This window comes from Athene noctua, chromosome 13 (assembly GCF_965140245.1).
Source record: "Athene noctua chromosome 13, bAthNoc1.hap1.1, whole genome shotgun sequence".
Taxonomy (NCBI): Eukaryota; Metazoa; Chordata; class Aves; order Strigiformes; family Strigidae; genus Athene; species Athene noctua.
The window spans coordinates 1,139,346-1,164,389 of NC_134049.1; the positions used below are offsets into that span (position 1 = coordinate 1,139,346).

The 25,044-nt window shown below is 44.9% G+C and overlaps 1 protein-coding gene across 3 annotated transcripts in view; it reads right to left on the minus strand.

The window, feature by feature from the left end:
* Positions 1-14,700, minus strand: part of TCF12 (transcription factor 12) — a 171,180-nt gene extending 156,480 nt beyond the window's left edge. The window contains exons 1-3 of one of the 3 annotated variants that reach the window (XM_074917466.1): positions 14,541-14,700; positions 13,511-13,602; positions 12,638-12,710 (exon numbers count right to left, since the gene is read on the minus strand). In XM_074917466.1, the coding sequence (XP_074773567.1) occupies positions 12,638-12,710; positions 13,511-13,585 (148 nt within the window). In that variant the 5' untranslated portion in view covers positions 13,586-13,602; positions 14,541-14,700. The remainder of the gene's footprint in view (positions 1-12,637; positions 12,711-13,510; positions 13,603-14,540) is intronic. The other 2 variants (XM_074917465.1, XM_074917464.1) reach the window with 2 other exon arrangements.
* Between the last annotated feature and the right edge of the window lie 10,344 nt (positions 14,701-25,044).

Here is a 25,044-nt window from a genome sequence, read left to right on the forward strand (position 1 = left end):
CCACTCTCTGAGGAAGAAATATTTATACACAAATATCTAGCTGTGTTTGCTGAAAAAGGGATCCTACATAAGGTATATTTTTCCAAATAAATACAGAACTGTACATCTCCACAAGTGATTCTCCCCCATTAGATTACAGAACCCTAAATGTGACACTAAATAATATGGGAGCAAGGCAACCATTTTACGTAGAGAAAAGGAAAACATCGAGTTGAAAAGCATTATGAATAAAGCTGTGTATTTTCACAACTGGTTTGCAGTAACCAAAATCATGAAGGAAACTAAAAATACAGTTTCCAAATACCAAAAGGGACGAGTACTGTAGAAATTATGGAAGTGATAGTTCTGCAATAAACGCTAACTAGCAGTTACAACAGTTCAATCGATACATACATACAAGCTAAATATGTCAAACGTAAGAATTGTTCCCAACATTACATTTTAAAATGCTTTATGAACAGGGTGTTCAACCAACAATTAGCTGTGAAAAAAAGAAAATCCTGTATTTTACAGAAATCTATACTTCCCACTCTTTCACTACAGCTATGTGCTAATACTGACAAGGTACTTTCAGATCAATGCACCAAGCACTTTAGGAGATGCAACAGCTCTGCCAAGAATCCTGCCTTCAAAAGGACTTTCATTGCTATGGCAACAGCATGTTCTCCAGCATCCAATTCGGAGACAACCTATGACACACACATGAGAGATGGCCAAACTCCGACTGATTCCTCCCTGCAGCACAAGTCGCAGTCGTACACAGACCAGTTTCCGCTTGCAGAAAGTACAAAATGAGGTTTTCTGATGATAGTTCACAGGGCACTCAGGTTACCTCCCAATAAACAGCAGCCCTTCACTTTATAAAACAAATTAGAGACTATTCAAAGGCCAAAAGGAATAGAACCGTTAGCATAAACTGCATTACACAGCATCCCCCACATGCAGGCATTTACCTCCTCTCTGATCCCGATTTCCCCTAACAGGATGGGGGGAAAGGAAAAAGGAAGTGTTAGTACATAGTAAATAAGCAGATGATTGAAACTGTTACTCAGTACTCAACAAGTATATTGCAAATAAAGTGGGTTTAATGAGTATAACAGACATACATAAATATTAACTCTGGTTTTACTGCATCACTCAGAAAAAAAAAAAAAGGGCAATCTCTTATAATTCTTCACCTTGTACCCAGAAATGTATTCACAAGTGCACAGCCTTGACCTGTCTTGAAATTTTTTCACCTAACACATAGTTTTAGACAATCAGGCCATATATATCACTCCTGTAAGAGTTGGTGTACTACTACATAGGGACTGGCCAGTAATTGAAGCCATTAAAAAGGATAAGAAGGAAATTTAAGTTACATATCTATTTCTGCACTTTTATTACATGACAGTTTTCAAAAAGCAGACAAAACCCATCCTGCTGTTGCTCACCTAAGTTCATTCACCCCAGCTGGTCAGATACATCTTTCCTGTAACACAACGAGAAACCTAACAACGTGATTGCATTCTTTACGTTCCTGGCAGTCCTGAAAGAGTTTAGCAACCATTTAAGATTTCTTCTGGTTGTACTGTACAGTGCTTATAGACTGAAGACTAACAGAAGTAGAAACTTCTCGTAAAGAATCACAGCCTTCTTTAAAATCATGGTGGAGGAAAAAAAAAACCATCAAGTTAACTGTTACAGAAGCTGACTACTTCCCACTTTAAAGGGGCTGATTTACAAAAAGGGAAAAATAAAAGACCCTTTTGCTGATTCACAAGGCCTGAAAAACTGTTGGGAGAATATGCTCTGGAGATGATATGGTCTCTTGTCCTTTAAAGCCTCTCTCTGCTTCCTTTTGAAGTATCAGGCATTACCTAGCTTGCTGTGCAGGTAGTAATATTGCAGATTATTAAAAAAAAAATTCCAAATAAACTAATGAAATGAACAACTGAAAGGGGAAAAAAAAAGATGGGGATTTTGGTTTGTTAGGGGTTTTACTGGGGTTTGGGAGGTTTCTGAGTTCTTGATATGGCTCTTTTTGGGTTGGATATTTTTTAAGTGTTTTTTAAATTCAGCATCTTGCAACAAGCACTTGCAACAAAACTCTCTAATGCAGGTATTCCTGTCATAAGCAATATTGACAAAGTTCATACTCCTTTTTTTGTATGCTTATTACTGTCCTCTGGCAAGGGAATACAGTATCAGGGAACTGAAATAAAAGCACTACACAGAGCAGAGAACCCATCAGACATTACATGGGTTTATACGTATCAAGTGGCAGAGATGTGCATTTCTTTTATAAAAACAAACTAAAGGAAATATTCTTTATTTCCCATAGCACTCAATCACCTGGCATCTAAGCATCAGAAGCGCTAATCTTGCAAAGACATACTACAAAACGCAGCCATTTGAACTCTGCAGTAGTGAGCACCACGAATCATTTTTAGGACTATACAAAAGCTTTTCATTACTCCAAAACTCGGTCATCTTCATTAAATCACCATCTCTTCATAAAAGCCTTGGCTTCATTTAGCATTCAGGAAGATGAAAGAGCAGCTACCCTCCTTATGGATTACTTCTCTATTACAAGAGAATGTTTTGCACGTCAAAAGCAAACATTAAAGGATTAAATGATATTGTCATTTCTGCTCTTGTTTATTTGCAGTGGGCAGTGAACAGAATTGCAAAGAAACAATCAGTGATTATTTTAAGCTGTGTTCTTTTGCAAGGATTATGACTCATGAAGTTGCTGCATGAAGAAACTGGAACAGGATAGGTGTCGCATTGAAAATCATCGAAACACCACAATATAAAAAAATGTTTGTGCTACAAGCAAAACTGTCTGGTTTATTCATTTCAGAGTAGCCACAATAGCTCTTGGGATAACACCAAGACAACAGTATCATGCATTCAAATAAACAAAAATTTAAAATATAAACAGTGAATTCCGTTTCTCTACAGAAGACTAAAAATACTTTAGGATTTTCTGAAGTGTATTTATCTCCACAGCATCCGACTACACTAACGCAACACAGCAGAAAGCTCAAGAGATCCCTCGTTACGACAGCCCCGCAGCACGCGAAACACAACATTCAATTACTTCACCGTGGATTTGTCTACATCTTTCAGGCTTTAAACATGTTTTCCAACAGAACCAGAGGAACCAAATTTGCAAGGCACTGTTATTTTAAATTAAACTCTCTACATTTTTTTCCTACATTATATGCTAATAGGCATGAATCACACTCTTATGTTTTGCTAAATCTTCTGTCTGGTTCCCTTCTTATTGCCTCATTCAAGTAAAAAAACAGTTTATTTTTGATTTTTAGATAGATGTTAAAAATGCAGATAGCACACACAAAAACCACCAATGTGCGTTTGGTTTTTCTTTTAGGTAAGACTTGGAACCACTCAATACGCTGAAGATTTTGTCTGTAAAACCTGAACATGGAAGACAACAGGAGGACCACAAATCAATTCACTCTCCAAAGTCAGTGATGTGTACATTAAAATCAGCAATATATTTTGGTCATACTCTAAACAGAATGAATACAGATACCAGGTAATGCTACAGACCAAGTTCTTGTTTATACTGATTTAAAGGTAAACTGTGGTTTAAATTCTATTTCATTTAACACACAGAACATGCCCCTTCATGATCTGATATTTGTTGGCATTTTAACTACGAAATGTACACAACTAGAAATGACCAGATCTGGATTTTGTTTTACTAGATACGTTTTTCTAACGACTGCTTGTGCTTATTCATCTTCATATTTAAAACCAGGAAAAAATAAACCATCTAAAATGTAATTTTCACAAATCCAGGCTCGTAATACACTTCTATATAAAACTCCAACCCAGCCTAAATGAAGTTTCTCTGTGCTACCACCGCTTCATCCGCAAAGAGCTCTTTCAGAGACAAGGCAGTTTCCTGCAGTTTTGTTCACCCAGAGTAGAACAGGGAAAGCAAGTGGTTCAACTTATTACTAGAACTCCACAAAACTAACAGCCTGGTAAAGACACAGAGATACCACCGTTTCTGCAGCTGTAACTGGTACAGAAAAAAGTCTGCAATACCAAACAAAAACGACTTGAGAAGAGTAGCATAAATATCTCACAAGCTCCCCCCCCAAAAAAAAAAAAGTAAGCAATCTCTGTAGAAGATCAGGAGCAAGAAATCCACTGCAATAAACAAGATTTACTTCAGAAAAAAAAATTAATTCCAAACTGTCAGTCATAAGTAAAAAATATCTATTTCCCAGTTACCAATACAGAGAAACTGGGTACAAGATCAGAAATGTACAGTGTCTACCTTCTTTTCTAAATGCAATTCTATAGCATGAGCAGTTTCTGAAGCTTTCCACAGCACTAACACAGAAGTGTACAACCTCCCTGTCCAAAACAAACCTTACTTAGTTCTATTCCAAGGCCTTACCAGCACGCCTAGACAGCATGACCCTACGAACGGGGCTATGAAATAAACCTTTTCTATTAAGTCTCTCCCTCTTCCACCCCCCCATTCCAAGCCATTCTTTAAAACACCAGCAACAATTATTTTGATGTGACCAAGTGAGATTCTTCTACAATACATGAGTAAGAACATGGCTTATGTAATTTAACACAATTTCAGCTCATTCTTTTAATAAATAAATAATTTTTTAAAATCACATCTCTAGCATACAACAAGAATCTAACAAAGTCCTAAAGACTGATTGGGTACATTTCAGTCTGATTATCCTCTGAAGACAGTGAGATATTATTAAATATAACAAAAGCTGCTCTTTCTGATCATTCTTGGTATTCAGTTAACATCTTCACCAAAAAAGTATGTCCTTTATGTTTCTGAATGTTGTATTTACAAACACAGCTTTGTTTTACAAATGACAAAACAAGGCATTCATTCAAGACATTAAAAAAAATTTAACATTATCTCATCAGATTCATAATAGACGAAAAATCTTGCCCCTGCAACCACTAGTAAATAATGGATTGCAGTATTTAAGAAGTGCACAAGTACTTCCAAATCATCAGGTTGAGGTATACAGCAGAACTGGTGACTTCCAGACTTCCATATTAATAAAAAGCCCAATAAATTGAAGGAGTGGTCATCACTACTTAAGACAGAAAATATATATATATTAAAAATACATTTTCTGTCCTTAGAACGCTAATTCGGCACTGAAATAATGCGTTTCCCCCTTTTCTTACAAGGCTTAACCTGATTAAGGTGTATACACAATTTAAAACTAGTTATAAGTATTCAATAACAATCTCCATCAAATAATTCACACGCAGAAGAAAACAGTGTCTTTTCTAATTTCTTTATTATTTAAATTTAGTGACTTCCTCACAGAAGGCCTAGTAAACTACTGAAGTTTATGCACATCTGTCATTTTTAAAACTAATCAGGTTTTGCTATATACTCCTGAAGAAGTGCTAACACGTTAAATTAGACAATACCTCTAAAAAAAGCTTTTTAGAGAACATAATTTATTCAATGAGGTCACTTATTGAAACTAAATTTTCAAATTTGATTAATATTTATTTTGAAGGAAATTTGTTAGAAGACTTAGTTATTATATCACATAGATTACATCTGGCTCTGTAAGTAATTTAAGAAATTTTATTAAGCCTCTAAAAACGCTCAATGCTATTCCCCAAAAACATAAACCTTCAACATTAGAGTGCCAAAAAAAAACCCCCAAGCCCCCTGCATCTCCATGGTCAAGTCAGCTCAAGAGGTGTAGTAAACTACTTAAGTTCATGCACATCTTTCATTTTTTAAAAATAGTCTCCACAAACTTCAGTCTAAGTGATATGGTATTATATTAGTGCCTTAAACATCCTTCTGTTCATAAATAAATACACACAATTTTATATCACCAAAAATTACACTATACCATTAGCGACTTAAAGACAATACAGTTTATGGGGTTTATAGTACAGCATATAGAAAATGAACAGAAATTCCTACAACACTATCTATAGGCTTAACTATGGATAAAGCAGAATTATCTGAGACAAACAGCTGTCGCACCAACTTGATAGCAAGATGACTAAGGGGTTAAGTCCTCTTTGTGAGACAGCTGGAAAGAAGCGGGGGGCAGGGGAACTTTGGCACTATGAATGACAAGCTTTTAATGTGAAATTCCCTTGCCAAAGACCAAAAAAAGACCACAAACAACTAAAAGCAAAAAACCCCAAACCTTAGCAAGCACTACAGACATAACAAGAGTTCTACAGCAATTAAGGGACTGGGTACAAGTTCAGCTGCCATTAAAGGATACACAAATACCCAAGAATCTCAGTTATACTTCTCTTCAAAGAAAATTAATTTCTCTGATCACATGCATTTTCTCCTCAGTCTCTTTTTAGGATTCTTCCTCCACTTCAACCAAACCTTTAGTCTTCATGTTTACATTTAGATCAACACTGCTCTCCCAGTAAATCCAGAAATACAGCAATGGACAATTCCAAGCCATATTCCTTCCCACAGGCCATTAAGAGCACTCTCCAAAGCATCTGCATACCCTTCATCAATCGCAGCAGATCAGAAAATACGGCAGATAAGGAGCTAGTGCCTGGGGTGGCGGGTGACAGTGAGAGGTGCCCCATGGCGAGCAGTTACACGTCAGGGAAGGCCATGGCACTCCTGCAACCCCAAACCCTCTGAGGCCACCCACGAGAACACTGCACAGATCCTCCTTGCCCGAGAGGCAGTAACGTTTCTATGGGGACTGGAGGCCAGGTGCTGTGCCTGTGAACACCGTCACCACGTCGCTGCCAGGGAAAACTCACTGCTGGAAATAAGAGATTAACTTTCTGAAAGAATGCTTTCTACATGCCAATACAGCCAAAGTTACAGGTTCCCTTATTAACAGTGTCCAGTGCATCTCTAAAGAAAAGACAGGCCAAACGCTACTAAAAATTCTACAAACAGCTATTTGGAAGGCAGCAAGGAATCTCAGACCATTTGACAAGAGATCCAAGCCATCACCTTAAATGACACCAGCTATTTCAAAACCACAGCCAACAGCAAGAAATGATGGACAAGCACCTACTCATCTGCTCACCAAGCTAGATTCAGAACACCCAGCTGCTCCGATAACTTTTCCTTTTTTCTTTTTTTTTTTCCCATCACAAAAAACCTCAGTATCCATGTGACCACAAACACGTTGCAAGAGACCGTCTACTTTAAAGTGGGGTTATCAGTTTCCTCCATTTGTCCAACATTTTTTCCCCTCTCTCTTTCTTACACAGAAATGTGGAAGCCGTTACTTAGCCCTTTTATATGCCGTACTTCTCAAGACTGCTCATGGAGTATCTGATAATTTATCTTTCCAAAGGCAAGGGAAGGGGAGCAGGAGACAGAGGCTGCCAACAGGCAAGCTGCAGTCTCACATTTACTAACACTGTAACACCCTCCTAGGTTTCTAAATGCAAGAGGTGAGTGATCCAGACTGAACTCATTTCACTTGCATTTGGCCTCTTTGAAGGGTAATTCACGGGTCTGCCCTGCAAACAACTAAAGAGCAAAAGAAACTACAGGTACCTTGCTGCTTTCAAGCACAAGGCTTCTACAGCTCTGCCCAGGCTCTTCAGAAGAGGACAGAATTTAGCACCTCTCAGACCCAAGATGAAATACCAGGTTACCAGGTCTGCTGGTTCACTTTTAATGGAGCTAGAGGACAAACTAAATATTAAAAATAAAAACAATTTTAAAACCCACATAGCTGCATTACCTAATGTTTATCTTAGCAGACCACCCTAGATTTCTGGCACTTAACACACAATTAACTTACCTTCTTTTGAGTGACAAACAAAAATTCACAGGATAACAACAGATTTTGAATGACAAAAGCAGAAATGCAGATCAAATTCCCGGAATATACGCCTTCCCGTTTGGGTTTGGTTGGTTTGTGTTTTGTTTTTTTTATTTAAAAGAGTCTGTCATGACCTCACACATTGTAGAACCAGACTACCTGACCACGAGACCTCTCCTTAACTCGGGGATTAGGAGCAGTCACTAGGAATTTCCTACGCCTCAAAGGGAGACTGCACCAGAAATGCCCGTGAAACGCTACCAGAGAAATGATTCTTCTTAGGAATCACAGTTCTGATATGAAGAAGAAAAAATAATGTATTTTGAGGGGTTAGGAGCACTAATTTGCATACATAAAAAGTCTCATCTTTCTACAGTTTTTTCTAAGCTGTGATTTAGCTGTCCGAGTTAAGAGTGCCTTTTCTCCTCAGCACATGCTGCGGATGAATGAACACAGTATTTAAAACATTGCCCACCCAGGTAACTCCCCCAAGTTTTTTGTTGAGGTTTGTTTGTTTGTTTTACAAGGAACCGATGCAAAACTAAAAAGAAAGTAAGACTTTATGACACTGACAAACAGTCATCAAGTCAGGTTTTGCTAATTTTGGAAACACTGCTTGGGAACTTAATAGACCTGCTAAACAATTGCCATTGTGTCCAGTCTGAAGACACATGGTCCTAATTTAGGGACACTCAGGTTAATGGCAGGCTATCAACTTAAATGGTCTTTGCATCAAGCCACTAATGAGCAGCCTATCCCAACCCATTCCTGACAAACTCCGTACATTAGTAGAGACAATGGGAAGGGCAGCCTCTTCAATTGCATAAAAGGGGTCCAAACTGATGCAAAGAAATACCTACACAGGTACACTCAGAAGGTTTTTGCATGTAGGTCTAGTATGAGGAACTTCTGGATACACAAGATTTGTGCCGAGCTGACCACACACAAATGTGTGTACTTATTTTTCATGAACTTCAGAAGAATCTTACAGGCAAGAGAAGCATTGTATTTTGACAATTCAGATCTCGAATTGTACCTCTTACCACTTTTGTTTTCTGTTACACATCCAGATTACCTTACTTCAGCTTTTTGACCAACTAATACCTCACATTAGTACGTGCACAGCCACATGCAAAAACAACACTGGTACAATGAAGAGGCTACTAAAATTTAAAAGACACATAAGAAAATTTTGTCTTGGATATATTCTTCTTTAGCATCGAAGAAGTTATTTGCCAAAGGGAAAAAAAAGGGTTTATTTTAGGGGACAACACCCGAGATTAAAAAAATCTCAATCACAGGAAAAATTGAAATTGAGATCAAATCTGCTGGGAGCCATAGGAAAACTGCACTGTGAGTGCCTATGGCAGGCATATGACCATTGTGACTGGATTTTAATGGAGTCACTGTAATAAATAAAGGGCGTTGGACAAACCTGGTAACCACCCAGGTTTGTACTGGCATAGATTTTGTGGTTTTGACAGTAAAATTTCACTGTAAATCCTAACACTGTGATTAACCATAGTAGCAACACAGAAAATGTTAATTTTAAATAAAATATGCAAAAAGGCCTGATTAAAAAGCCCGATAAAGCGTATCTCTGACCTTTGCCTTCTCCTTTTGCGATTTAAAGACAGAAATGGCTTTATCTTCACAAGTTGATTTTGGAGGAGAAAAGAATGGGAACTTCTGTTTTAAACAAGAGGCGATTACAACAGGTATGATAAGGAATATTTTGTGCCTCAACTCACTGACTTACATAGGAGGTTACTCTTCCAATATGCTTATTTTCGCCAGTAGTCTGACCAAGTTATTTGACTTTATCAGCAGCTTACACGACTTACTGTCAAAAGATACTATGATATACAAGATTAGTTCACTTATTTCATCTGCACCTTTCATTCAAAACTGACTGACCTGCAGAAAGCAAGCCTGCCCCAGCACCAGACTTTAGCTATCCTTTAATCAAAACACAATGTTCATATGTTAATCCATGACAGTATTTCCTTAAAAACTACAGATATTAGTCATATTAGCTGTGTTATTTGTGCAACCCAATTACACATAGATTTTTACAGCATAATCAACAGAAATATTGCAAATTATACCAGAACAAGGTTGTTAGGTCAGCATTAATAACATACACCCTAGTATTCCCAATACTTCACAAAGCCACACCTGAAAACCAAAAAAAGCCTTAACCCTCCTCCAACAGCAACTAATCTGTCCTTTTAAATGGGGGGCCTGGGGGTAAGGAAAATGCATCACATTCCTTCCTTCTAAATCACATACCCCAGAAATACACAGTCCCTGCTTAACGGGGGCCATTAGGCTGCATCTCCAATCGCTGATAGGTTGAGGGGGGCAGGGAAGGTGCTTTCAGATTTGTTTAAAAAAGAAAAAGGGGGGTCTCTAATAACAGAAAATAAACACATTCGTATTGCAACTAAGAAAACACTTTCCTTTAGTATACTTGTAAAGACATCAGAAAAAATGTAACTGAGCTTAATGGGAAAGATACTGAAGCCAGCTTCAGTTCTGTAATTGACAACAAATTCACAGAAAGTCTCTGTAAGAGGTAGATCACTCCATATTCAAAGAAAAAAAAAGTACTTTTCAGGAATCTGTGTGTACTGTGCTTTTCAGTACTAAATAGCTCAAAGGAATAAATGTCTGCTCCTTTCATGTTTCTCTCTAAAAAGTGACCTCTAGAAGTAAAAATAAAAGTTCCCAGACATTGTTTGTCCTAGAAGATCTAGAACATTAGAAATTAAAGCAAGATCTGAATTAAATCAGAGTGCTAGAATTAAATGCCTACACTTCGTCCATGATCTTAACATAGTCTTTCTACAACACTTAACGTTGAGTCAGAACACAACTAATACAGAAGTTTGTCACCTCTCACTCCTACAGAGTAATCCCCCCAGGTCAAGGTTTAGGTTGTAACACTACAAGAATTAGGGCATATAACGCCACTAACCAGTAAATCTTTACAACTAGAAATGTTTTGAATTAAAACCCACAACTCTATACCATTATCTTTTCCAAGGGGAATTCAGCTGAGGTTATGGCTTGTTTGGCAGCTGCAGCGTTTTGCCCAGGATTGGTATCTATGTGACAACATACCCGATCCATAAAGAAATTCAAGCGTCAGTAATGCTTTTTCTCCCAGAAAGCCAAGTATTCTGGCACTCTCTCTTTTTCTGAGCCATCCAAGGAAAGAACGGGAAACATTACGTACACAGAGCAAGCCACATTACCTAGAACTGCTCTAAGTGCTAAACTAAAAATAGAAGCTTTATTTTTCACCAGAAAATTTTTCAGCCCGTTCAGAAAAAGCAAGGGGAAAGGAGAATGCGATGCTCTGGTTGTGCTCTCCACAGTAAGGTTTAGCTGCACGGATGTCTTTTAAAACAAGCTTTGGAGAATCAACTGTCTTGAATATTTGTAGTAAAAAAGAGAGACACATTTTAGCTACATCATATACAGATTTGCTGTCTTACTGTTGCCAATAATTTAAACTTGATGTACTTTCAAAGAGCAAGACAAAGATTTTAGGAGAGCAGTAGTAAAACACTTCTCCAAGTATGTTACAGCATTTGCTACATGTTTTCATTAAATTAGACCTGGGAGACAATCTCTGAGGAGTTTGCAAAATTATACAATTCGAAAGTTTTAAGATGCTTTTAAAAATCTATGCAGTGTCACTAAGATGCAAAGGTGTCGTCTGGACTCAAAGTAACAGCTCTGGCAAGGTGAGAGGAAACATACAACATTGCTGCACAACCTCAAGCAACCACTTCACTCCCCTACTGCCATGCTAAACATTTATTTTCATTAACCTTAACTAAAAAACACAAACATCATTTTGTGGTATTCATAAAACCAAAAAAATTATTGCTTCACTGTATTCACAGGAAATAAGCATACATAAAAAAAAAAGAACAAAACTCATTATCAAAGTTTCTCTAGTTTCTCTTTTGTAGGCAGTAACAAATACACAGGAACGATACACAGTGTCTGTCAAACCCAACTTTGTGCCTGTTACAGACTTTGCTTAAAACTCTCTGAACACAGCCATTAGGTGGCTCGATGAAAAGACAATGAAGCCACAAAATACACACAACCCATAAATACAGTTACTTGCTTTCCAGATGCACTGATAAAGGTACAACAGGGAAGAATTCTATTTGTTAAGATTCTGAGAACTACACGGTACTAGGAAATTGTATTAGCCTCACATTTCATAGAAGCTGTGCCTGCCCCCTCCCCGGCAGGGTTCAAGGCCAGGTTGGACGGGGCTTTGGGCAACCTGGGCTGGTGGAAGGTGGCCTGCCCGGGGCAGGGGGTGGCACTGGATGATCTTTAGGGTCCCTTTCAAACCATTCTATAACTTTCCTCGAGAACTGCATTTTAAAGCATATCTTTGAGTCAGGAGTATTTCATTATTTGGCATTTTACTTAAACGTTTACCCCTTTCATAGAGGGTTGGGAATACTTCAATGGCACAGGTAGGTTTGATTTTATCCAACCAACAAAAACCAAGAAGCCATTCCTTTTTAACATAACAGATAAACAGACACCCTGCATGTCAGTATGACTGTACACGTACTTCACTGTACTGGGACAAGGCATATAAAGGAAAACTGGTTGAAGTTAAGAAAAAACATTATAAAGTGAGATCGAACCAGCACGTCTCTAATTAACCTGAATGCCTCGTGACAATACGTACAAACGAAAGATTATCATACTTTGAGCACGTGAAGACTAATCTAAAACATTCAGACCCAGCCACATGAACCTGATGTATCTTGGATCCATCCTACCTGATCCACTGAACTGGCTGCTTCCTAGCGTGGTTGGTCTGGTTTTCCCACTATTAACAGGTGGTGAAAACATCTGCAAAACAACAAAAATGATGTGTCTAAACTGGGTTTGAAACTGACAAATTATTAATGGTAACTTAAAAAAGAGAAGTTAATAGCAAACAATTATTTGATTCGTTTTTCTGCTAGAAAATAAACAGAATGTAAGATGCATGTTTAAACCCATAAAACCAATTAGCTGAAGTACTCCTTATGATTTATTAATACCACTGAAATCTCTTTTCTACATCAACACAAACAACTTCAAAAAAGTTAAAAGGAGACCTACTACTGCTACGGCAAATTAAAGTAGTTGTATTTCTTACGTGTTACTACTCAATGTATTTCTTACTGATCTGTGAGTTTAACATCACTGGATAAAGGCAGCTGTTGAGAGGCAGGAGTTTTCTATTATGTTTATAAATCAAGCATCTTTTTGACATCTCTTAAAAGTACCACACACAAAATACCTATAATTTGCTAGGCCAAAACTATCAATGAATAACCTCCGTTATTTAAGGGCATTAATTTTCCTTCTGGTTTATTAAAAAAAAAAAAAGCCAAGAAAAAGGCAAAAGTCCCGGTGCCACATCCCAGCTTAACAAACGTTAATTATTAGATTATGCCATCACTGGGTCAGCCTGATTTTAACCAGTTAAACCAATTGACCCAGCCGGTATTACAGTATTAAATCTGGCAGTCTAGACATTACATCAAAGTTCAGGTGTCCAAGTTGGCGGAGGCAGCCCCAGCCCAGCCCTGCACGCTGCTGCCCCTACTCCTCCGCTCGCCGCACCGCGCAAAGTCCCGAGAAGCGCCGGAGGAGGCTCCTACCGCGCTGAAGTCCAGCAAGTCGCTGAGTTCCTTGTCGGTTCCTATCGCGGCCATCCTCTGCTGCTGGGAGTTCATCTTCCTCCGCTCAGCGCCTGGGGCACGGGGAGAGGCAGAGGCAGTGCCGCACCGCGGGGCCGGGGCCCACCCCCGCCGGGAAACCGGCCCCGCCGCGGCAGCGCGGCCCCGCCGGGGGGTGCCCCCGCGGCCCAACTCTCCCCAAGTTTCCTCGGGCGCCCCGTTCCCCCTCGGGCCACCGCTCCCCGGCCCGAGCCAGGCGCCGCAGCGGGGCCGCCGCCACAGTTCGGTTCCCCCCCCCCCCCCCGCCCCGGGCAAGCGAGAGCCAGCGAGGAGCCGCGGCCCAGCGCGTGCGGGAGTCGGCGAGAGACCGAGGGACTCACCGTCTCGGCAACAATGGGGCCGCCTCAGCAGCGGGGCCGGGGCCGCCTCAGCAGAGCCATCGCCGCCCCGGCACTGCCGCCCGCCGCCTTCCCCCGCCCACCCCCCCCGCGGGCCGCCGCCGCTCCGCGCTCGGGACCGCGGCGCGAGGCGGGAGCCGCCCCCGCGCACCGCACGCGCACACGCGGGGCCGGGAGCGCGCGCCGCCACCGGGCCGGGGAGGGGGGGGGGGGGGGGAGCGCGGAATGCGCGGCGGGGGGGGGGGGGGGGGGGGGCGCGGCGGGGTCCGCGCCTTCCCCTGTGCCCGGCGGGGAGCGGCGGGGGCGCAGCCGCGGCCCCGCTCCCCTCCCAAGTTTCGGAGCCTGCCGGCGCGCCGGGGCCGGGCTGCGGCCGCCGCGACCCTTTATGAGCGCCGGGAGCCGCGCGACGGCGCGTAACGTGCGCCCCGAGCGCCGCCCGCGGGGACTCGCCGCCGCCCGGGGCCCGCGGCCCTGCCCCGCCGCCCCCCGCCCCGGCTGCCGCCCCGCGGGGCTCCCGGCGGCCCCTCCCGGGCCTGCCCGCCGCTCCCGCCCGGCCCGGCCCCGCGCTCCCCCCCGCCGCTCTCTCCCAACTTCTCCCGGCCGCCCGCACTTACCTGCCGCCCCGTTCGCGCCGCTGACCGGGGCCGGGCCGGCGGCGGCGGGCGGGCCGCGGGCTGGGTGGGAGGCGACGAGCCGAGCGCTCCCCCCCCCGCTGGAAGGAACTTGTGGGCTCCCCTCAGGCGGACATTTTTTTGCTCGCAGAGCCTCAGCACCACGTTCACGGCTCCGGCTCCGTATCCCTCCGCGCCGCGCGCCGCCACGGCCTTAACCCTTCCCGCGCCGCGGCCGGGCGGGAGGCGCCGCCGCGCTGGCGACCGCCCCCGGGGCGCCCCTCGGAGCCCCCCCGGCACCCGCGTCACCCCCGGGGGCAGCGCCGGGGAGCGGCGGCGGAGCCCGGCCTGCGCCCGGGGGCCGCCCGCACCGGCCCGGCGGGCGGGCAGAAGCGGGACCCCCCCCGGCCCGCCTCGGGACACCGCAACGGGCCCGCAGAGCGCGGGAGCGGCGCCCTCCCCCCAGCCCGGCAGCGAGGCGCGTACCCCAAAACGCGCTACCGCACGCGCCCTGCGCCCACATACGCCAAAGTACGCGTAAACACTTTTAATATATCAATATGCAGAATTACCGTGAAAAATAAAATCGTGTGCGCGTTACATCGAGCTTGAAACGTTCATTAGCGGCCTCCTCCTAAGTACAGTTAAGCCCGCAACACGTCAAGGCACAGGACCGCCGTCCGCGGGAACCCCGCGGGCGGTGCCGCCGCCGCCAGCCAGCCCCGCGGCTCCCGTGCGGGAGCGGCTCCCGCCGCTGCTCCCGCCGCACGGCTCCTGCCCGCGGCCCCGCCGGCCCGTCCTGCCGGCAAGTTCATTCCATGCTGGTGAGCGGCTCGGACCCCCCCGCCGCGGCCTGCGGAGCGGGCGCGGGTTTCCGCGGGGCCGGGAGCGCTCGGGCCTGCAGAGCCCCCAGGTGGCACCTACTTGCCACCACCGGGGCGCTGCCCTCCTCCGGCCCCGGCTACCGCGGGCTACCGGCTCCTCGGGCCGGGAGAACCACGGAAGAGTCGAGTCTACGGCCGCTGCCGTATGGTTCTCCTGGAGCAAGGGGGCTCCCCAACCACGGGGACAGTGCGAAAGGATACTTGAAATCGCGGCACCGAAATCGCTCCAGGGAGCCAGTACGCGCGGCGCGGAGAGGGAACGGCGCCCTCCGCGCACAGGGAAGGGCAGGCTGCGCGGAGGAGCGCTCGTCCCCCGCAGGCTGCTGCTTGCCCCCCCGGGCTGGGGAGGCAGCAGGCTGGCCCGAGGGCTCGCCACCCCCCCGCCCGTCCCCTCCAGCCCAGCTCTTCCCACCCCCCTCCCGCCGGTGACATCTTCCGGAGGAAGGGGAGGGCGATAACAAACTTACCACCCCCACGCAAAGACAAACTGGAGATTCTGGAGCCTTAAAACGTTCTCCCAGACACGCCGTGTACTGGATGATCATCTGGCCTCGTGATCCATGAATATTCATCTCTCTGCCACTTAGAAATGCAGGAAGCAATTTGTATTAAAATATCAACACAATGACTCCCATTCTCTGTGCCCCGGAGGGACATAAATACCTACTTCTTCCCTTTGATGTATAAAGAATGCTTCACTTTAGAGCAAAGCACCCAGTGACAGAAGTCATGATGCGTTTCGTGAGGAATGTCCTCTGACATACTTTAGGTACAAGGAGGATCCCCTACTTACATACCGGGAAAATACCGTTGCTTCTCTTGCTGTGTTACCTTTTAACCAGGGCTGGTGCTCAGCACCAGTCAGTACAGCTGCAACACGGGTAAGCATCGAGTAGAAAACTAACTCCGAAAAAAGCAATCATGCTAACAATTATTTGTACTGATGTGTAGCTGTATTAAAAATAAAACTTCATTTCAAATGCAGTACTTTTTATTCGCCCTCTGACCTGAAGTTTTAAGGTTCACACTCATAAGCTTTTGTGTGCAGCTAGAAACTTTGAGTGGAAGATGATACATCCCCGTAATCCATGACACAGGGTTGAAAGATCAACAAATTAATGCAAGATATGCCATTTGGTCCACGATGACGTGTCACCTTCTCATGCAGATGCCAGCAGTAAACACGCTCATTACCAAAAGTCACATCACAGGGGCCATTCTTCTGCTTCACAACTCCGTGGGTTGACTGTCCTTGCTGAAAAACTTCATCTGCAGGCAGCTGTAGAAAAATGACCAAAAGATAAACGAAGTTTCCAGAAATGATGCCGGACAACTCAGCAGGTACTGAAGGCCTCGGAGAGGTATGCTCTGGCCCACACATATACCCAGAGTCTGACCTAAGGGAGATTGCTCCGGGGAGCCAAAACTGTAATTCCAAAACGGTAATTTCAAACGAAATTCATGCAGGTAGCTTGACTAAAACCGTTCTGAAAGACCAGTAACTATCACATCCTGTATTACAATAATATTCTAAAAAGAGATTTACCCCAATGTTTCCTGGGAACTGAACATCATCTGTCACATTGGTGAGATTCAGAATCTTTAACCGATTCAGTTTTTAACCCCTCTTCATGTAACACTGATCACAACTAACATGCACACTTGAAACACTAAGGCACGATATTCTATGCCCATGCAATACTGTCTTTCACCTGTCTCAGAATCTCCAACCCCTTTCTCAAGCTGCTGCTTACTTGGTATCCTTTCATCTCTGCCATCCCCTATAAATTCTTCCCGTTCACTGCAAAGATAGGAGTTTAAAAAAAAATGCAGTGCATATCCTTATGCTGTCATAGTCATACACAGAAAATTAAACAGAAAACAATGTGGTCAACATATAAAAAAAAAAAGAAAAAACAAACACAACAAAACAAAACAAAAACCTCTCTGCTTTTAGCTATTCAGAGATCTACATGAGAAGATATGGCCAAGTAAGACTTTATAACCATTTTAAAACATGTGAAGAAATAGGTATCGGAAACCTGGTTTGGACAATTACAACAGTTTTTCATTTGCAACCAAGCAAATACTTCCAGTTTCATTCCTGCTTCAATCCCTAGTGATGGTTCTTTCCTTACACGTGTGCGAATGCAGCAACCATACCAGACAAATCACACAGAACCAAAAAACTTCCAGCTCCGCTGGGACACAACAGTACCTTCCTTGGACGTTACACAGAAGGCTAAAATGCTGCTGTCTCCTGCAAGTGTTACACACTCTTTTCTTTCGCTTCTTCAAAAGTAAAAGGTCTTTGCTACAGAGGGAGCAATGGATCAGATGGATAGCACAGAAATACGGCAGCAATCATAAACACCAATCATTCTGCTAGTGATTGCTGACCAAAGACTCCCAGCATTCAGGACTGGATTCCTGTTATTGCTTTCCCCATCGTGTTACCATCGGTGAATTTTCTATCTAGATAAATGAATTTATCAGTCTTGTGGATAAATACCCTTTCCTTAGAGAAGTCTTAGGTCTGTTGTGGAGTAGTGCAAGGAACAGACAGGTAAACCCATACACACAAAGTCATGGGTGAACTCCAGACTCTGACAGAGCGTAAAACACAACTGTAAATCTGTTGGTAATGGCCCCGACAGCTGATCTACCAGCATCGCTATGGTCAGGTACCAGCCAGAGCAGGCAGGGAACTGCTAGTTGCCAGATGGCGATGGCAACATTCTTCCGCAGGCTTCAGTACGACCAGGAAAGTGAAGAATTACATACAGGACGTAAAAAAATTAAGAGCAATATCAAAACCAAATCACTTGAGCGCAACCCCCTGAAAACAATCACTTCTATGGCGTTTCCACAGCCTTCATGAATCGCTTTCCACCCACCCCTTAAAGGAAAAATACATGATACTGCAGACAGCTGTTGTGCGTTCAGGGATGTGAGAAAATGTATTCCGTATTACTATTTAATGTATCGTGCCTGTCTGAATAAAATCATTAAGCTTGCATGTCTCCTTCTGGTTTATTTATTCTTAAATTTACACACACGGAATTAATTCACCACCACGACCCAAACTGTACGAGCTCCTCGGGTGTTCCCCGGCAGAGCATTTGATGCAGGAGGGTTCTCACTGGAATGTCTCCTTTAAATCATCAGGATGCGCTCAGCCCGCATCCACAGCCGGCAATTTATCCGTGATAAATACTATTGCTCAGCAAATCTATAACCCTGGAGAGAAGTCAGCGGAGCTCCCTTCCTGCTCCAGTTTTGGGGGTTTTTTAACAACAAATTCCAATCCTCACCCCAAGCCACTGAATTCTTTCTACTTGTAGCTTCCAGCAGACTTGCCGGTACAGACAGCAATGCTCCCCTGGAGTCGGCAATAAGAACACGACTTTCCCTGCTACAATGCATGGACAAAACAATTCCGTTCTCTCACTGACTTGTTCATGAGGTCACCTGGAATCTGACTCAAACCAACAAAAGCGAATTAAAAGATTCTTGTTGCCACGCATGAAACTTTTGGCAGCGGCTCGTGGGGGGGCAGAGTGTTCTACGCCCGGCTCCTCCGCCCAGGGCAGGCTTTGGCCAAGTGTCCCACGGAGGAGGGGGCCGCCGTGCCCCCCGCGCCCAGCTCCCGCCCGCTCTTGCGCCTTCAGCACCGCCCGTCTGGGAGCGCTGAGCTAGCGCCCGCCCTTGGTGCTGCTGTGCTACCTCCGCGTCATTAAAACTGTAGAACAGACGCGTTATGGAACGTCTCGTACGGGAGAAAAGAACTCGAGCGTTGGCAGGGGGCTGCGGCGGTGGCGGCTCTCGCCGTCAGTTCCTGAGGAGGGGACCGGCGGGGGCGCAGGGCGGCTGCTGGGAGGGAGACCTGCCGGTGCGGGGGCGCCGCCAGAGGCGCGGGATTTGCCGCGGGCGCAGCTCCCGCCGCCGGGCGCCGCGGCCGAGCGGGAAGGGGCGAGCGGTTCGGCCCGCCCTGGGGGACATCTTCCCGGGAGCTCGCACAACAACGTGGAGCTCGCCGCGGGGAAGGAGCAGGGCGACGGGGCGGGAAAAAGCGACCGAGAGGAGAAGCTGCGGCGGGAGGGCCCCGCGGCAGGCCGCCTCTCCCCGCCCCGCGCAGGGGCCCCGGGGGCGGCAGCGGCGCCGGGCGGGCACACGGCCGCGGGGCAGAGGCCGCGGAGAGGCGCGGGAGCGGAGGCGCTGTCCCGGGGTGCGCGGCGGGGGGAGCCGCGGGGCCCCTCCCCGCGCCGGCCGAGGGCCGCCCCGCTCCCCGCCGCCGCCGGCCGAAAGTTGCGCGGGGCCGCACACCGCGGCGGACTACTTCTCCTTCCGCCGGCCGGCCGCGGCGGGAGGGGCCGGGGCCGCCGCTCGCCGCGGGCTGCCGGGGCGGGGCGGCGCGGCTGAGCCCTCCCCGGCCGGTTGCCGAAGCCGGGGCAGCGCAGCGCCGGCCCGCCCCGCCCTGCGCCCCCCGCCCGCCCCGGGACACGGCCCAGGGCCGGTCCTCCCGCCCGGGGCTCCAGAACCGAGCGGCCCCGGCGGCGGAGTCAGCGGCCCAGATCAGAGAGTGGCTTTAAGTTCACCCGGGAGACGGGCCGGGTCCTTTGTTTGAGCCAGCCGTGTAAAAATGAACTCAGCCCGGACAAGCCGGAGCTCGGGGCTGCGCGCGCTCGGGGGGCCCGCAGGGGCCGAGGAGAGGCGCTGTAACGCCGCACGGCCCCGGGGGGCTGCCCCGGCCCGGCGGTGCCCGCTCAGCGCCGCGGCCGCCTCAGCCTGCGCCCAAGCTCCGCGCTCCGGCAGCCGGCGCTGCCCCGGCCCACAGAGCCCCTCTGCCCGGCGGGGCCCACCCGGGCCGGGCCCCGCGGCTCCGGCTCAGCCCGGCCCGGCTCGGCCCAGCCGCTACGGCCCCGCGGTGCGCCGGGCTGGGCTGTGCACCGGGTACTTCGTTTTAACAAAACTCGTTTATCCGCTCAGAATCATCAGATTACAACAAAGAATCGCGTAACTGGGATCACTAAAGGGAGTTATTTTCAGTGAGGAAATTAATCCAAGGTTTTAAGGTCTCTCTGTAAACTATGCCCTTCACTACAAATTTTTATGAGCGATTGCATCATGCAGCTCACCGTGAGCAGTTCTGACATATCCCCAAGATGGGGATTACTGCTGAAAGCAGTGGAGGCAAAGCATCTCTCACCAAAAACGTGTCTCATGCCAAAGGACGCTGGCTACTCGGAACGGAGTTAACTTGCAGAGAGGAGAAAGCAGGAGTATCACCGGTTTTAGCCTGGTTTCCTCGGGAAATCACTTGCAGACAACTCGCCGTGTTCGCGTGGATCGATGCAGTTCCTTAATAAATCATAAACTCATTTGCTAATTTCAACCAAGGAAAATGAGGAGATCACATTCACACACATTTCATGGAAACAGGGATTGAAGCAGAAAATAAAAGAGACTGCACCTCCTGAAGAAAAGACTAGTTGAGGGCAATCCTTGTCGGCAACCAAAGAACCCAGACCAGGAGGCAAAGCCCGGGGAAGGCAACTCCAGGTACTTTCCCTTTTGGGAGCTGGAACCACCAATCTCTTTTACACAGGCCTGTTTGGAAATTTCCCCATTTCCAGTTTCATAGGAGCCAGGAAAGAATTGCTTTAATGTAATCAAAAGCCATATAAGCCACAGATAATGTTTTCCATTCTAAAACTGCTTGAAAGAATAACCTTAGTCTGACTACAGGCATCCCTGAGCCGGCCCCGACGGGCCCCTCCTGCGCGAGGTTCCCACTCCCCTCCCTGGCACGGAGGGGAACAGGTTCTGCCCCTCACAGAACTAAGGGCCTGTCAGGCGACGTGTTCTGGGGGCTAAGGGGTGGCCGGGAAGGCCAAATGTACAGAGGAAAATCACAGCTTTGAAGAACAGTAGGAACTCTTAAACCGAGCACATACAGAACTACACTTTACACTGAAAACAGTTTCATTTCTTAAATCAGTGGAGTGATAATACATGAGCGTTAGCGTTTTTTTCTGTCATTTGGGGGTTTTTTAGGGTTTTAGGAAGAAAAAAAATCTTCAAGTTTGTTCTACTTTGAAGACTGCTCCAGCCTCATCTTGGGTGGACTCTCATATGAAGAAAATTGTCAATATTCAAGTATTTTCCTCCTCATATATTGTGATTATTTTGTCCAACAATATCTGCAGAGCACATCAGATTAATTTTCATTTGGGAATACAGTTGTGGGCAGTCTCCTTGTCATATGTATTTATAGTTTCATTCTAATTAATACAAATATTTCTGTTAGAAATAAGGGGCAGTCTTGCAAATGCTCTGTTCATAGAACTATTGACTAACTACATTTAATGTTCTTTTTACATGACTCATTTAGGGTTGAGCTCCACAAAATACATCTTGCTCCCATAATTAACCTCCTGTGGCTCTTAGCATAGAAAAAAACTGGGGGACTTGACTCAATTATCGAAGGTATTTGATTATCCAAGATCCAGAAAATGCTGGTTATCTGTCTCAGACTGGGGAAGAAAACCCATTTCAGAAACACTAATGTGACAGGATCGCTGCGTATAGCAAATCGCTGTTTTGGCCATCAAGTGTTTCCATGACAGACAGGCAAATATTCAAGGCCAGATGACTTCAACAATGGTACCCATGCTTCTGGTGAACTAGTTTGCATTATCTCACCTGATCCCCTCTTTTATCGTATGTAGATGAGGTATCTTACGCACTCACATGGTTTTGACATTGTCACATGCAGGTACTGACTGCAACTCCACCGTTTCCAGATGCTGGGGTAGCACGGCAGCCTGTTCAAGAGTGTGTCCAACAGGAATTTTATGAGTTTGCACTCAAACTAGAAACTAACATAGGAAATTATGCATGTTATACCATAGAGTAGGTAGTTCCACACAGATCTCAAGTCTAGAGCTGAAGTATGCTTCAAATCAAGTGAATATTTTAGGTTTTAGTTTTACCTTTCTTTTCTGGGGAGGGGTTTACTTTCTAAGCAGCATATTTATGCTTTCAGTTCTTCTGTGCTTATACAGCACTAGTTATAACTTCCAGAGCCATCATAAATCACCGGTAATCCTACCCTAGCTGCAGGTCCTGGAGAGCTGGCATATGTCAGACAGAGGATTCTGAATGAAATATGGCCTTTAATCAAGTTTCAACAGCTTGTAAGACCAGAGAACATAAGCAAGGCCATGCTGTTCAGAGCAACAGTCCATCTAGCCCAGTAGCCTATACACAGTATAGTCACTGTTCTTTTCAGCTGAATCTCTCATGTATTGTGGATGTAGTAACTATTCAGTGGGATTGTGGAGAGTGGAGATGGGTTTGGCCCTGTGCCCGTTCCTGGGATTGCATTGTTTCCAGAGTAATGAGAAAGAACAATCATTAGCCAGCACAGGACACTCAGGAAAGTATGTAAGAACCAGGCATGAGCAGAGTCATCCTGTATCTGCCACATTCCCCCTTCTGCCAGTAAGAAAATCAGGAATTTCTCAAGCAAGAAGTTGCATTTAATTATTGCTCTTAATGGCTATTGAGGGCTTATCCTCTATGAATTTCTTTGGTTCATATTGAACTATTTTAACTACTCAGCACCTGTACATGTAGAGAACGTGAAAAAAAGAGTCATCAAGTAATAAAATTTTTAAAATACTGTCAATGGGGCAAACATATTCCAGGAGGGCGACTCTCTGAAAGTCAGTAAAGGACATCCAGGTCCTGAGAGGGAAGACCTGCGTTTGTTCTCCGTCAAATACAGGATGGATATATTGCCATTGAAAGCTCTAAGGGCCAAGTTTGGTTTCTGGTAAAATCTGAGATTTTGGTCAGTCATTTTACATTCCCAACATCACCTTAAGCCATAAAATTAAGGTTTTACAATACGGACCATACTGTGATCAGCCCAGGGTTTCATGGTTAGTTTGCTACTATATGCAAGCTGTTGCCTCTTGGTTGCTGGACAGACCAAGCAGAATGGTTAAAGGTCAGTCTCTCTCTGCGTTTGCCTTAGCAGGACTCGGGGTCTTCTACCCAGATTCTTATTTTCATGAAACTTGTAGGGGTTTAGTATCTTTGAGTCAAATACCCTCTGTTAAATTGGATTAAAATTGGAAAATACGTTTAAAAGTTATTGGAAAGACAGATGAACTGGTAGTGCAATCACATAAACATATCTCCCATAAAGAAAAACCAGAATAAAAGCAGGTATAAAAGGTACTTGCCATAATATTGTTCTGATTGATGTCGATGGATATGAAGCTATTGGCTTCAAAGGAGGCCCAAAGTACAGCCCGTCTAGTGTCCCGTCAGTAGCAGTTCCAGCACAGACCTCACAGCCTGTCAAAATAATTCATATTACATGTGGAAATTTTTCATTAAGTCCTGTAGGAAAAATGGTTATTTCAGAGTCGAGAGATTTTTCTTTCTAACTTTGTTTTGTATTAATCCCCTCTTTTTCAAACTGCACAAAAAAATTCAAATTAGTTGTATAGCTCAAGGCAATTCAGAGTTTACATTCATTGTTGGTGGTGATTGAAGTGATGGTTATTAGAGACCTGAGCAGCTGCATTGCCATCAGGGTCCTGGCTCAGAACTGAAAACTGAGGGCTTGCTGAGCCCAAGCTGAAGTTCAGAACATACTTTTATCTCTGGGAGGCAAGAATTACGGTACAGTTTACTTTTTTTTTTTCAATGTCAGTCTCAGTTTAAGGTTTTTAAAAGGCTACCGTTGAATAAGTAAGTTTGAATACTGCCTTCCACCTCAAAGCTTTAATAAATACAACAATCCCTGTTCTTATTTTCAGTGTTAAGGAAGATATTTTAGCAGCACAAATAGAAGACTTGCAGCAGAATCTTACCCTCCTGAACCACCTCAAAGTTTTACATGGAGCTGTGATTTTCTCTCTGGACTTTCAACTTTGCCAGTAATCGAGTAACTTTGTATAGGTCAGTTTAATTTTCTTTCTCTCAGTTGCCTCACATGTAAAATGAGAGCAGACAAAAACCTTTCTTAAAGGGTTGCCAGGGAGAACTAAACTATAAGATCTTCAAATGAAACACACGGTAAAAAGAAGGGTTTAGGTCATTTAACATTTAAAACTAGAAGTGGGTAATATTCAGCACACATATATGACTGTTCTAATTTTGGATTATAGGGTAGATGTACACAGAAAAAATCTTAGCTAATTTATACAGATTAGCGCTAGGGATATCCTACCTTCATTTCAAAAAGCTAATAATGTTCATCTAAAAAACCCTCATTATTGCTATTTCATACACAAAGATTTAAAGAGACACTGTCCTACAGCTTCTCTAAATATATTTTCAAACTTTATGAGAAATATATTTAAAAGTCACTGCCTGTAGAAGTATTGTTAGAATATATACATATGACCTGCATTTCCTAGCATCTGTACAGTTCCTAAAAAATATTTTCAGATGCTATTACCTGTGAAAGCAAGGATTTTCTATTATTTTTTTTAATGCAGAGATCATTAATTTAATTTTCTTTTTCTATGTAAAATTCCACTCACCCAATTTCTCTGTTTCTCTGATCGTTTTAAAATATGTATTAATTTCAATAGGAAACA